General features: G+C 40.8%; 1 protein-coding gene across 4 annotated transcripts in view; it reads right to left on the minus strand.

The window, feature by feature from the left end:
• Nucleotides 1–1,500: 1,500 nt before the first annotated feature.
• RALGAPB (Ral GTPase activating protein non-catalytic subunit beta) overlaps nucleotides 1,501–15,441 on the minus strand; it is a 72,998-nt gene continuing 59,057 nt past the window's right edge. For 2 of the 4 annotated variants that reach the window (XM_068913047.1, XM_068913045.1), the window contains 6 exons: nucleotides 13,247–13,369; nucleotides 11,933–12,069; nucleotides 10,552–10,660; nucleotides 8,822–8,900; nucleotides 8,111–8,259; nucleotides 1,501–6,040 (listed from right to left, as the gene is read on the minus strand). In XM_068913047.1, the coding sequence (XP_068769148.1) occupies nucleotides 5,847–6,040; nucleotides 8,111–8,259; nucleotides 8,822–8,900; nucleotides 10,552–10,660; nucleotides 11,933–12,069; nucleotides 13,247–13,369 (791 nt within the window). In that variant the 3' untranslated portion in view covers nucleotides 1,501–5,846. The remainder of the gene's footprint in view (nucleotides 6,041–8,110; nucleotides 8,260–8,821; nucleotides 8,901–10,551; nucleotides 10,661–11,932; nucleotides 12,070–13,246; nucleotides 13,370–15,441) is intronic. The other 2 variants (XM_068913048.1, XM_068913046.1) reach the window with 1 other exon arrangement.

Here is a 15,441-nt window from a genome sequence, read left to right on the forward strand (position 1 = left end):
CTTAGCAAAGCTCCCAAGGGCAGGGAAGAACCTTCTAAGGCTATCACAGAATCACAGAATAGTTGGGGTTGGAAGGGAGCTCTGGGGATCATCTAATCCACCCCCCCCCCCAAACAGGGTCACCTAGAGTAGGTGGCCCAGGACCATATCCAGACGGCTTTTGAATCTCTCCACGGATGGAGACTCCATGCCAGTCCACTCTGCTCTGGGCAGCCTGTTCAACCACTGCCACCTGTTCCCATGTTCAAATACCCTCACAATAAAGTGTTTTCTTGTGTTCAGACAGAATTTCCTCTCATCCTATTATAGAGGATGAGAAGAGGTTCCATCTTCTTTGCACCTTCTCATTAGATATTTATATGCACTCATAAGATCACCCCGAGCCTTTTCCTTTCCAGGCTAAACTCTCAGCTCTCTCAACCTTTCTTTGCACCATCTGATTATCACAAACAGATCTGGCAGAAGAAAAGTTTTTGTGTTGCCACTTCTGAGGTTTCTGGAAGGGTCATTTTGATATTTTGTTCCTCCTGCCCTTAAGTAAGTCCACTTGTAGACATTTCCTGAAAGGGTAAAGTCTCAAAGGCAGTATTTTGTATTGAGAGCTGCTATTTTTGTGATATTTCACTTAATAACAGAGGGTATTACCAGGTATGACCACCTGGTACTATGGTAGAAAAGCACTGAAACGTGCAGATAGGTGTATGCCGGACCACACGCCACAGCCCTGACTTTCAGGGTACCTGAGGTAAACTAGAGCTCATGCTGCATTTTATTAATTCCCCAGGGAAGATCCTAACTATGGTTGATTGGCATCGGTTTGGCTCCCGTTCTGACCCTGAAGGAGCAATGACAAAATCTACTTTCTAACAAGTAGATAGAAATCTACTTTCTATCAAAATCTACTTTCTATCAATGGTTTCCTGAAGCTTTTTCTAATTCCTGAGAGCTTATTGTATGCATTGCCTTTGCAGGCTATCATGTCATTGTAAGGATGCAGGACTCTCCCCTCAGCAGAGCTGCTGTCACCTACTCTCTCAACCAACCTGCCAGGTAACTCCTGTCCAAACCCAAACAATTGAGATGTCAAATTCTTTATCCTCATTTTGCATAAAAATAAAAGCTGCCTCTGTAACATTTGCAAATCAAATGCAGCGCAGGATTCTGCTCTACATTTTAACAGGACTGCTTTACCGCATCAACTTTCCAAGACCTGCTAGCAATGTAAATGGAAGAGCCTGCTGAATAGCAGGTAAACCTACAGCAACAGGAAGCAGAACACTCAGCACATGGAGAACATTTGCGTTGCAGGAGCCCCTCAACTGAGGTCAAACTTGACTTCCTTAAACATAAACTGGTGCACTGTAGCCAGACACTAATTTCTGCAGTACAGGGTGCACACTTGCTACATTAGACTGCTGTGTCTCTAGGAAATTTCTATACTGTTTGAAAACTTCAACCAAAAAGAACTGAAAAATATTAAAAATTGATAACTACAAAGTTACTAGATAAGAATCTTTAAAATTTATTGGACTAACTGTGTTACATTCAATATTTGATGTGTTTCTCCTGGACAAAGAATTGGCATAAATACAAACAAGCCTTTGTGTGCCTTCCCTAAACAAATAAGAGATAAAGTACTAGAGACAAGGGAACATAGTTCACATCTTCATATTTACATTTTGCCTTTACTTTACAACTGAGCGCCAGGAATATTTACAGAAAAATACAGTAAGAACAAAAAGATCATGTCTTGGCAACATACAGAAATTCATACAAATTGTACATGATTTGAAGCACATGATATCTGGCATTCTCATTTCAAATCGCTCCTGCTGAACTCCATGTGGAAAATGTCTATATGTTTTCCTTCAAAGACATCACTCAATTATGCAATCATTAAATCACACTTAAGTTTTCTATCAGATTGAAATTTAGTTCTACTGTCCTTCTGGGCTAGGCATGCAGAACCTTGCATGAAAGAAATGCAGTCACCTATTGAGAAACCAGTACGCAGAGTCAGTCAAGCAGCGAGTGGCTAGCTCTTCCCTATAGCCTTCTTGCACATGTTGCTATGCACGGAGACACCCTATTTTCCACGGACCCATTTACTGTTTGCTGTAAATTTGCAAAGCCTGTTTTAGAGTACCTTTAAGAAAGATGCTTTTTCAAAAAGAGAGTCTTTATTAAGGTACTACAATTTCCGTAATTTCAATACTGCGTTTAATAAGATGACACTGTTACCCCCCGCCATGATCTAGTGCACCATTAAAAGGATGCCGTCATTTAAAATAGAGTTATGAACCCAAACCGAATGTCCTTATTATGTCAAAATGAGAAAGTCTCAGTTTAGTTACATAACATTTGTAACTCAGATTTTGTGGTGCTATGTTATGTGCCAAAGTCTACACTAATATCACACTACACACAAAGAAAGTGGTCAATATTCATCATCACAGATGAATGAGAATGCAAAAAAAAGCCACACAAGATGTATAATTGAAAATTTAATACATCAGTCTGTGGTACGCACCCCTCCCCCCCCCCAAAAAAAAAAAAAGTCTGGATTCTTGACTGTAAAGTGTTCTTGTGATCATGACCGAGAAACCTCTTATTCGCTCTAATGCTTTTGCGAAATAGCTCAAGGTTGTGTCTTGGACTGACTGAAGCCAGAAGAGTTTGGCCACTAACTTTGACAGAGCAAAGATTCCAGTCTCAAAGTGCGTTTTCCCTTTCATTAAGGTGGCAGCAAACATCCCTCTGCACGCTGGGGAATAATGGGCACTCCTTGCAGATACATTCCGACGGCGTGTTTCTGCCAAGATGGGCGCTCACTATTGCAACTTTCATCCAAACCAAATAGGATGACAACACATTTCAGAATCACGTTTTTATACTAAACTGTGACCGTCTTGAATGTTCACCTTCCTAGACAGCAAAAAAGCTGCAACTAATAGCCAGGTCATACCACTAATGTGCAACATGTTAAACAGTTGATTTAAAAAATTAAATTAAGGCTATATTAAGCAGGTTATAAAGCCCTATTCCTCACCGCAGGCTATGGGATAGACATAGCAACAACGTGCACAAAAGTTAACTTCTTTCAAAATTTTGGAAAAGTTGCGTTACTTTCATTATTATTACTACTCAAGTGGGTGCCTTATTTATTGTTTTAGAAGAAATATGGAAATACACCTAAGAACTATTCTTCATCCAAGTGTAGGTCTTTTTAAGAAGTAAAATTTCCAGGCAATCCGTTTGGCTACCATGGACTTTGTGGAACATATCCAGTGTTTCCTCTCAGTATGGATGTCTTTACGTTACAGACTCTGTATCTGAATACTTGAAAGAAGTACCTTTGCTGCTCATTAGTATATAAACCAATGACTTTGCATATAACATATACACTCACAGCTATGGTATGTGTTAAGTTATTGAAGATGTGCAGATACTTGATTGCTCAATATGTTTATTTTTGTTACACATGCATTGAACATGCCTTTTAAACTGGTGGACTAAAGTGTGTTTGGCCATTAATTAGATCCAAGAGGTACATAGAAAACGTGGGTAAATTTAGTGTCCGTGCATTAAATGGATATTGGCAAGACTTTAGTAGGGAAATGAAGCTGCATAAGTTACTCTTCACAGCTTTGCCATATACCCCAGGACTGACTTGCAGCCCCTCCTGCCATTTGAAACTTGGGCATCACATAAGCATGGGCCAGCCATCATGCTTACTTCTGCAATGGTTTCCATTGTGTGGTTTCATTTTTCCACTTGAGAATCATCTAGATGAAAATCCAGAGCGCCTGAGTTGAGAGGTTGGTATGCCTGCCCCCTGCAACAGGCACATCCGAAACCCCTTTGGTTTACATCCTGGAAGTCCTTTCATATGGATTTTTAGGGGCTTGTGTTTCCGTTAATTCTTTGTGGAAAAAACACATGAAAAGATAGGAGCAAGGTACCTGTCCTTGGCAAGTTAGTTGTAATGAAACTATTAAGACCCTTTCAAGTCAGAGCTGTTGCAAAAAGTAACTTTGAAGTATCAAAATTAAATGAATGCCAGGCATTACTATGATTCATATGAAAAAGCCTCTATACACACTCCCTCCTCTCTGAGGAGCTCCCCAAACTCCTACTTAAATCCATACTCTTGTATTACCTATTTATGGGAAGGAAAAGAACACGTTACCATCAATGATCACAAATCGCATCTACATGGGAGTATCCAGTGATGATGCATTACTGCAACACAAGCAAAGATTGTGTTAGGAGCCTGAAAGCACTCCCAAGACTGTCAATGTCCACTGCAGCTAATTTTACATTTCCAATAGTAAATTTGGTAAACTCTTCCCTGCACATCCTTCAGTCCTTCATCTGTATGTGAAAAGCGGTCTAAAAAGGAAACTCCCCCTTACCCTTCTTTTTCATTAAAAGCAACTTCTGCATCCTCATTTTAAAGACAGATTCCTGACGGACAGCTTGTAGACTGAGAGTCCAGCAGACAGGAGCATGTCCACAGAGGAAGCAGAGAGCTTGAACGGAAACCTGTCAATGATTAAAGAGTACAAAATCCACACTGGCCTATATTAGTTGAGGTGAAAGCCAACAACTCATACATCTACCTGAACATAGCCAAGGGAGAGGCCACCAGTATGGAGGAAATTGTCTGATCTATGATAAAAGGGAATCACTGCTGCTGAAAATGAGAAACATGCACAAAAGCTTCAAACTAATTTCATGTTGGATTATAACTCCCAATGCGCTTTCCTGGAATGGCAAGTTAATGAAAAAAGAAAAGTTCTTGAATTGCTTTCAAATAGTTTTAGTCCGTTTAATAGGAGCTTCTGAAAAGTGTTGTAGAAGCTACAAAAACTGCTTATGCTATAAATACCAGGCAGGAGGCAGCCCCAGAATCTCAAATTTCAATCCAGTAGAAGGAAAGCAAGTGATGTTTACACTTTCTATGGAAATGGTGAGTAGATGATACAGACACTTCAAAATAAATTAACCAGTTGCATAAAAATCAAGCTACTAAAATTAAGTGTGACATTTTGCAACAGACCTGAAAGTCATGACCTTGTTTATACATAACCAAGAACACTTATCTAGTAAAAACTTATCCTTGAAAGTCAGGTAATTTCAGCTGTTCTGTTTATTCTCAATATGACAGAAATCTTGTATGCAGATGGAATCACTCCCAGCCATGGAGGGAACTGTAAAATACAGCGCCCTGGCTATGAATTTCATGACCTGATGTTTTTGAGCAATTTTCCTCCTCTTTTCCTTTTGGTACACAAATTGGCTACCGGCAGTGAAGTAGATTCTGTTGAACTCTGAAAGGGGGTTGAGAATTTCTCCTTAAGTCCTTGCAGGTGATAGTTAATGCTCTGAAACAGACTCTCTCCTCAATAGCAGGCTTCAAGAAGAGATCCTGTTCCTGTCTCCTGTAACCAATGGGTGTAGTGAGATGTCTGAAGGCAGGTTCGCTCGCATTTCATTTTCCATCATTTTATGCAGAGATGTTTCTGTTTTGTGTTCTTCTCACAGAATGAGACACTTATTGTTCCTCATTAGTGTGGAATAGACAATTCAGTGAAGAGATTAGGTTGCTAGCATCCAGGAAGACTGGAATTAAGTAATCTTCTGAGGGCAGGTGAATTAAGTCAATGTCCCAACTGCTATGTTTTGGATTCATTTCTCATTGCTCCCACATGGTATCTGCTGACTTGTGCGAGAATACGATTTCCTGAATTCCGGTGGGCTGAAGAAATTTGTTGTTGCTACTTAACTGTTTTCATTACTGTAGCCACCAAGCTCTGATCTAATTGTCCTGGAAGGATAACGGCCTAGGGGTTGCAGTTCTTGAGCCCAACCTCCTGGAAAAGCGAGGTATAAAATTCTGGCTCCAGCTGCCTGTTGCGGTATTTATTGACAATGTCTGCTATTTTCTGTTTTCGGCGGACATGTGGGGGGTTATATGAATCACTTTCCAGCCTCTTTCTCCGACAAATATTTATTACCGTCTGCCTCACTAAAAAACCTGAAAAAGAAACAAAATCGGAATCAAGTTTAAACAAATCCAATTCTATGTCCCTTTGCTGGTTTCACAGCTAAAGAAAGTCGTGACTTCTGCCCCAGTCAGAAATCTAGGGAAAAATGATCAGGACCACCAAATCAAGAACTTTTTTTTTCCATAAGCAGTTAATAGCAGATAATCAGTCTCCAGAACTGTCAGGCCTTTTTGCTGTGAAACATGAATAAGAAAGGGATGGAGTCAGTGGTACCCTAAGTGGGCTGGAGGAGAAGGAAGATCTCTCTGCCTTCCCAGAGCCAGGCAACCACCTTCAACAGCTTCCTGAGCACCAAGAGGGGAAACAACCCGTGCCAGCTCTCACTTGCCAATACAAGGACTGCAGTACTACACCACGAGGCCACGCTACATGAGAACTTGCAGAGTTCGGGCTAGGTCTGAGGTGGCAATGAGTAAAGCCAGGAGAGCCTCCAGAGCACTGATTACAGGGGAAAAAAGGTACGTATCACAGGGACGACAGAGCCATTCAGCTTACAAAGAGGGGAACAGGAAAAACTTTACAGGTTGCGGTTAGGAACAGAGGCTTCTCTCCCCCTCACCGCTTTGCTGCAGTTACTGCCTTTCCATAACTTGCACTGAGGCATACGGGGGGAGAAAGTTCAGAATCAAAGCATCCAACACATTTAATCAAAGCTGGCAGTGGACTTTCTCCTCTTTCACTCTGAAATTCAATTTATATGCATCTTTGTAATGAAATAAAACTCCACTAACCCCTTTGCTGTTTCCCAAATACTTTTATAGGCAGAAACAAACTATCTTCCTTATTTAGGCAACTTGATTCCTGATCACATGCAAACCTTATGTGCTGAACTAGGAGAGAGGATGATTTTCGGTACGTTTTACTCCTGATGTAATAGAAAAAACAGAACAAGCCTAGCAAAACACACCTGATTCTTCTTTAATACAGCCCATTGTCATCAGCTGAATTCACAACCGTTATTTAAAAGCCCAGTCTGGTTTCAATTTCCTCATCACTGAATTAAGCATGCAAAATCAGAACCTGAAAGTCACCCCCAGTAGGTCCCAGTTTTATAGTTATGGGGAAGTACTCTCATGTTTGTTTATTCATTTCACTCTGTTTTCTAAATTGCTGTCCCTCAAGTGAGATTTCCAGTTACTGAAGTTATAATAGCAGATACCCAAGACAATGACATTAATCCATTCAGGAGCACAGGAAAAGCTGGGTACCACACATATACCTGTTAACACATGGCAACGCTTGCCTGCATATTTGGTTAAATATTTAGTGAATACATTAAAGAAAATCCTCAATTCCTATGGCTTTCAACCACTATCCTGCTTCTAAAACACAAAGAACAAACAAAGCATGCCAGCACAGTCTAGAAATTCAGTAGTACCCCTCTGGTAGTCAAGTAACACTAGCATCTTGGGCTACCACAATCATAAACATTAGGGTCACATTTTTGATCTCTTCTTCTCCCTAAGTAGCAGTCTTTTCCTTCCACCATTACTGCCTCCAGCCCTCTACCCCACTATAATTACAGGGGAGCCCTGCTATCCCACCACTCAGTCATCTAACCAATGCTGTCAGCTAAATGCTAACAAGCTGCACCCTCTGCTGTTCCTGCAAAAAGCATGTCTTTATTTTGTTCCGTCATGCCCAATGATTCTTTTCAATGAAGAATTCCAGACCATATATTTTTCAGATATGTTATTACCTGCACACTGCAATCATAGGAGCTTTCCTCCACTCCATTAAACTGCTGAGATCAGACAGATTCCACTGTAATAACGTAACAGAAAATGGAAACGCATAGCGCCAACAAAGTACAAAAGGCCTGTTGATTTCAGTTTACTTTTTGGTGCAGGAGCATGGGCAGGAACGTTGCTGGCAGACTATCTGCAGTGCTCCATGAGCCAGAGCTAGCACAACCAAATGGGAAAGATCAGACTAACCACTGAACCACCTTCAAGGAGGAGGCGGGAGGGAGGGAAAAACAAAAAAACAAATAAACAAAAACACAACAACATGAGCGTTCCTAAAAATCTTTAGCTTACCAAGAGCTCGTCTACTGACTATCATTCCATCCACCAGTGGGATAACCATATTGAATTTCCCAGTAGCTCCTTGCAGTTTTATTCTGAATAAGCCAGTGTTTAAAGGATGGATGAAGATCACAGGAACTTCTTTCTCGGGAGCGGTAGATCTTGAGGGAAAAAAAAGTATGGCTGTTAAATCAGTTTTACAGCAGGATTTCAATTAACGTATGGATGAAAAATGGCCACTTTAAGTGTTTAAGGTTGTAAAAAAATGAAGTCTTGCGGCTAAACCAGCAGGATTCCTGTGTGCATCCTCTGGACATAGTCATATGTCAATTGTAATGTTTTTATGATCTTCTATCACCACAGAATTCCCAAATTCTGATGACAGAACTTTAAACCTCAGAACATGAATGCAATATTAACCACTTCACACAGCAGTATATCGGGAGAGAGGCTGGTCACAAACTCAAGTTAAAAACTGCACATTTGCTATTCCTCAATCTATGTTTAAATCACAGCGATATGAAAAGTCTATTCATTTTTCAACTGAAAAAAAAAATCTGCTGAAGAAAATCATACGTCTTTCTTAACAAGAATAACTACAGTTTTTTGGACGACTGCCTGTGAAAGCTGAAGAACGCAAATAAGCTCAATCATGGTTTCTTCTAAAGCATAGCATAAACCGTAGTTTGCAAAAAGCAACAAAAAGGAGAACAGTAGTCTTACCTTAGGGAAGTGCTACTATTTGCTGTAGTTTCTACACCAGTGCTAGTTTCAGATACCAGATCAGGGAGGGGAAAGTTTTCTAAAAGAGGAGGATACAGAGAATAAAGTTTAACTGTGCCCAGTTATTTTCTTTGTTGTACCAAGAGAGACTCCTTATTCCCAGTTAAAACAGCAGTACTCAAGCACTCATACTATGAACACTCTCGCAGCACTAGTAATCAAAGCTGAAGTCTCTTTTAGCTTAAGCAGCGTGTGTAGTGCAAAGACAGACCTCATGCATTCTGTGCTTGACAGATTAGGTGACGTTCCTGACCCTCAATTGTCTCAATCCCAAAGGTCACAATCTCCAGAAGAACTCCAAAGAACAGTGAAAGCAGGAAGAAGGTGAGGTATTTCACATACACAAAAAGCTTTCAAATTATTTTTAAATAACTTCCTTTCCGATCTGCAAGTACTCAGCCCAAGAAGTGTTCCACACTATAATGCTGCTCACATCTACAGCCTCTCAGGGGAATAACAATTTAACCTGGCAAACATAGCATCATTCCTTGAGTTCAGTCTCTGCAGGTCCTTAGCATAACCTGCAACAACTGCTGCTCTGCATTTTGTGACAACTGACTAGATAATGAAGGTGCTGGAAGAATAAATAAGAACTCAGATCCCTGGAAGATCCCATCCACTTGTTTAGGGGCAGGAACCAAGAGAGATGTTACAAATCATTCACAAGTACAATTCAGACAGTAGGATAACTCCAACTTCTCTCCCAGCAGAAAAGTGAATATAAGGCCTGAAGATAAGTCTCCCCCTCTCTTGGTTGCTTTCCTCAGGGAGGAGCTAAGCGCTTAATTAACGTCCACTCTTACTACCAAACAGGGTACCAGGATTAGAAATCAAAGACCGAAAAAAGTATCTGTTATTGGCCAGTATTTTAGATACTGCTGGGCTAGGCCAATATAGACACACTCTCACATAAAGCTAAACCTAGGCCTGTGGTTTAGTACCAGCATGCAAGAAACTCCTGGGGAAACGGGACTCCTCAAGCCTGGAAAGACAGGTGTCCACTGTCCATGCTATGACTGTAACATGATGGGCAACCCTGGATCTCTCCCAGGTTAGTCAGTATCCAAAGAGTCAAGAAGCAAACACCACACTAAGACAAGCATTAAGTTAGCATAAGGAGTGTGATGCTGCCTGAACAAAGGTGTGCAGAAAGGAACCGGGACTGCACAGCACCATCCAAACAAATGGGCACCCTGAGCACAGAATAAATGAACTCTCCCACAAGAAAGAACAATATAGAAAGTTTCAAAGGAATCATCAAACCAAAAAAGATGATTCCTTCAGCACAGAAGTTGACCAAAGATAAAACAAGTGACAGAAAAGTAATTTTTCTAATAGAAGAACTCCTACATTCTGAGGAGACAGCAGCTGCGAGGAACTTAGGGATAGGGGTGCACTATACCTTGTGCATTAAGCTTAAGAAGAAGGTGCACGAGGACATTTCACACGTACTGCCACGGCTAAAAGACTAAGTGTCCAGACCTACCTGCTAGTGGTTCACTCACATCCCATAGACCATCATTCAAATATCAAAGAACTGTTTTAGAATCTTAAAGCATCAGTTACAGAAATAAATAAGAATTTAACAGTCTTTTATAAAGAAATGGAACTGAGTTTACACTGTTTTCTGTCTGCTGCTACATCAGTGAACAATAAAAAGTTCTACACACCTATATCATCGTAACGTTCAACCCAGACCACATACACTTTGGTTTCAGGTCCCATTGGTGGAATGGTCCGGCCCTGAGGTACCCTCTTGGATCTGGAAGTAGGACTGAGCTGTTTTGAAAACAAGGGAAGAGTAGCGTTTGCAAAATCATGAGTCCAGTAATGTGTCTAGCAAGCATCTCCTCCATCTCCACACTGACTCTGTAGTCTTCCAGATTTCAGAGTGGTACAGCCTCTGCCAACTATTAAGATGGGACAGCTGCAGTGCAACTACTCAATTAGAACCTGTAATTTGGGTCTCCATTAAACTTACACTCAACATAAATGAGAGAAAAGCCTCCTATTTATTTTGATATTAAAAAGAATGGCATCTCTTTGTAATTCCCTGGCTTTGTTGCATATATCCAAGCCACAATCAATTCAATAGCTACATGTTCCAGGGCACACACATGAGCATTACTGTGTTTCCATGCTATTGTGGAAGCATCAGCGCATCCACCATGATACCACTCTGAAAAATGCTTTATAATGCTCTCATTTCAATATTTCAGAGCAAATTTGCTCCCAGCCCAAAATAACACATTCTTCCTTGCCAACTTCCCCACCTGATACACGATCTAACCTGAGTGGGGTGGTTCTTGCCTTACACTAATGTATTTGTCCCAGTTTCACTGTGTCGATACAAGTATTTATTTTCCACATCAACTTCAATAAAAATGCATTTAGGCAACCACAAACATTTAAACTACATTTATTGACTCATGCAAGATTTATCTTAAAAACTGGTTCAAGCTTTTGTTAACATTCTCAAAGATCCTAAATCAGTAACTAAATGTACATTGAGAGAGAACTGTAATCAAGAAATATGCAGTTACAATCCTTCACTAACTGTTATAGCAGTTTACGGTCTTCTGCTTCTGCAGATTTGTTATCACAGAAAAGCAACTTCATGCTTGATATTCAGGCATAACTGACACATGGGCAGCTACTAACATGGGATCTTAAACTGGCCAGGTGTGAAAAGTCTCCCAGTTTGCACATCCTCCATTTCTGAAGCATGGATTGCAAGACAATTTATAAATTATTCTGTAAATACATCATAAAATTTCTCCTTCATGCATTCCAAGATTTTAGGATGCCAAATACTACTATTTTGCATGTTTAAGTTTTATATTTGATTAATGTAACCTTGCAATCTCCTACTGCAGATTCAAACGTTGGCAAGACCAGAAGCTGCTGTTACAGAGCAATGGCCGGGAACGAGTGGTCCCAAATACTAAGAAACTGAATCATATACTACCAGAAAATGCTGTAGCATTGCCAGTGTTTTCTGCAAAAAAATAAACACATGAATGCTGTTCTTCAGCACAAGTTTTGCCTTACCCGCTGAGAGGGATTAAGATTGTCTGTATGATTGGGGAAGAGTTCAAGTGTCAAAGATGGCTGCTTCAGTATCCCTGGCAGGAGATCCATGTTGGAGTCACTTTCTTGATCAGAGACATTGCTTTCCAGTGAATCAGCTGTAAGGCAAAAGAAGAAAGGTAGGTTTTGTCTCTTCTTCTGCCAAAAAAATCTAAGTTAACTTATATAAGGTTTTGAAGCAAAACATACTTGGATTTATCCAGAGGGCACAAGGCTACACATACTGGTAAAAAGCAGCTGGGAGAGAAAGTTTATGAATGCTACAGCGCCAAGGGAAAGCGAGAAGAGAAAATACTGAAGTCTGTTTCAATGGAGCACTTGCCTTTTACATAGCTTCCAAATTCATGTGTCATTCACTTATCCCAGCAACCCAAGCATGTGCCACAAAACAGTCCATACCATCGGATATTCACACCACCAACACCACCAAGTATTCACATGGAAAAAGCAGCTCTAACCCTCATGAGGATACAATCCACTACTCATATTTATACAATCTCAGCATTATCACAGTCCAATATCTGACCCAAGCATAGGATTCAGAAAGACTTCCTAGTAATCCTCCTGCTTTCTTGGAAGCTTTTAAGATCAAGTGGATATAGTGCACTCTAAAAGCAGGAAGAGGTTTCAGCAGTGGACATCTGCCAGTTATTCCAGAAACTGACTGCATTTAAACCATTCCCTATGGAGTTAGGAAGGGAGCGACCGTATTGCATAGGAAACCTGAAATCAGACGGGATATTTCTAAGAATACCATCTCCTCACAACTGTTTTATCCTGGACAACTTTTCACGCTGGTTCCAAAGATTTAATGAAAGCTATTGCTACACAGCAATTAGGCACATGCTCCTCAAATGTGCTGCAGAAGCATGTCACTGAGAAAGGACAGAGAAAAACTGTATCACCAGCTGAACTGCTCTGAACTCATTAGCTGGGATGAGCCTACTTTTAAATCATGACTGCAGACCACAGCCACCTATAGCCCCATCCTAAAGCACTGTGGCAAATAGCAGTACTGCCACACAAACCTAGATACTCAGGCTTAGACTGAGAAAGCAAAGGGGCACAGAATAGATACCGCCTCTAGGAAGCAGTCTAAGGATTAAGATATCTTAATTTAAACATCAGTAGTTTTCTGACAAGGATCCTGCTGTCCACACTGCTAGTTAGCCTATTCGAGTTCTGCTTCTTGCAAAGCTCTCCAACAACAACATAAAAATAAAAATGTTGTTCTTCTGGGTTTTTTTAAACAGTATGCACACACAGTGATCTTACTTAGGGACTCCACTGGCGAGGGGACAACAAAAGCTATTTCTGTCAGGGCATCAGCATAATACAGCACTTTCTTCTGCCCATTGAAGATACTGGCCCCAACATCTTCTGAAGTAACTATATCATCTGAAAAAGAGACAAAAGTAAGGTTAAATCAAAAGGAAGTTTTAGCTCTTTTTTAACGCATTTTCTCAGGAGAAGACTTTCAAATACAGAGGCCAAACAATTAGAAGAAATCACGCAGTTCTCATTTTAAAATGTCAAGATTTCAGTCAAGTCTCATTGCTAACAACCATTCTCAAAAATCTTGGCTGATACCTTGAATAAAACAATATTCCGAATTGAAAAGAGGATTTATTTCAAACATATTTCCATTGCACTGTATACCACATTTCCCTCAGACTGAATAGTCCAGTAAGCTTGTCCAGTACAAGAAATCATCCAGTAGCTACTTCTACCCATTCCTTCTGACAGAGGCATCCTCATTCAGTTATTTGTCATTAAATTTTCAAAGGTCTCTTGCATCTATAATTTCAACCTGATACTGTTCTAGAATGTAACCCAGTTTCTACAGATTCTCCTTTAGATATCTACTTAGAGAAAGGCTACCTCTTGAATCTAAGCTAATGTAAGAAGCTCCTACTTCCCAGCACCCACTTATTCACACATCGCAGTTGACCTACACAGTACATCAGACCATCGCAGCACAACAGAGAGCAAGTTCATTTCTTTGATGGAGGCAAGCTATAAGTCAATTATCAAAAACACCTCTTTTCCTTTCTCATGCCCCCTCCCAAAAAGAAGAATAAGGGCTTTAAGCTGAATTATTTCTCTGATTCAGCTTACAGTGGGGTCCCAGGATTAGCTGCCTCAGCAGAAACAATGGGGCAGTGAAATTCAGCACACTGACAGAAAGAAGTGCCAGAGGCATGCAGGAACTGCCGAAGGATGCTTTACCCTAGGGAAAGCATTTCTAAATATCTCAAGCCCACATCCTTTAGGAAGTAGCACCCCAACCATGACCACGAAGCTTAAGAACTTCTTTGCTTTTCAGATGGAAAAAATATACATAACCGCTTCCAATTTCCCCACCCCTAATTAGATCTCAGTGGAAACTCTTCTGAGCTCGTGAAACGGGCTTTTACCATCAGAGCCATCCACAAGGAGCAATTGCATTTAGCAAAATAGACAGGCTAAGCCACAGACAAGGCTGGGGGTGGGGTGGGCAATGAATAAGTAAAGTGAGCAATCTTCTTTAAATTTACCCTTTCAGCTTTTTAGCCATTGCTTGCTAAAGCTGTGGTTCCACTTCAGGATTTTTCCAAGAACACAGCCAGGTTAAAAGAAGCCTTCCCCTGAACCCCACTCCTGACTGCTTTTTCTGTTCCTTCTTCCCCAACAGGTTATACCGCTTTGTTGTGTTAACTCAATTGTTTGGTGGTCTGTGACTTAAACCAGACGGCTGAAACAGAGTTAAAAAGTACATATTAAAACAGGTAACCTCACTAACTCAGACCACCATCTTGCATACAGCCATACTCACACAGTTGAGAGGACCACAAACTGCCAAAGGAAAGGAGAGGGCTCTGCCTCCAAGTAGATAGATCATGATCTGGTACTGTACTCCAAGAAAAATTAAATCACTTTCTGGCCATTTTGTTACCTCTCCTGACTTATTCAGAGAAAGCCATACCCTCTGTTCTCTTAACCTCTCCCAATAATTTCAAACCTTCTGTCTTTTGTAGAACTTCAGGAAAGCTTTTAGTTGGCCTTAGTTACAGCTGAAGATTAGTCAGAGCGTTTCTAAGGCCTAGCCAAAGGAAAGCCGAGTAGGAGCACTGCTTAAGAAACTGCAGTGACAATGATCTTACACCTGATCCAAGTTCAAAATCAAAGAAGTTGAGCATCACCACACTGGCCGATCCAGCCTGTATGACGTATTTGTGTGGCCCACACGAGAAGGCTGAGGCTCTGAAGATCACAATGAAAAGGTCTCTGGCCCTTACAGCAGCGAACAAACTTCCGGACATGAACCACACTGCAATCAACCCATGAACACTATCAGATTCTGTAGATAATCTGATTATGTTGTTTTTCAGTGCAGAAACTACTCGACTTCCAGCTTACCACACTGGAATAGCAGCTTGAAGAACACTACCCTGAGGATCATTTTGTTTGACAGAATGGGGAGAGGATAG

This window comes from Struthio camelus, chromosome 18 (genome assembly GCF_040807025.1).
Source record: "Struthio camelus isolate bStrCam1 chromosome 18, bStrCam1.hap1, whole genome shotgun sequence".
NCBI classification, from domain to species: Eukaryota; Metazoa; Chordata; class Aves; order Struthioniformes; family Struthionidae; genus Struthio; species Struthio camelus.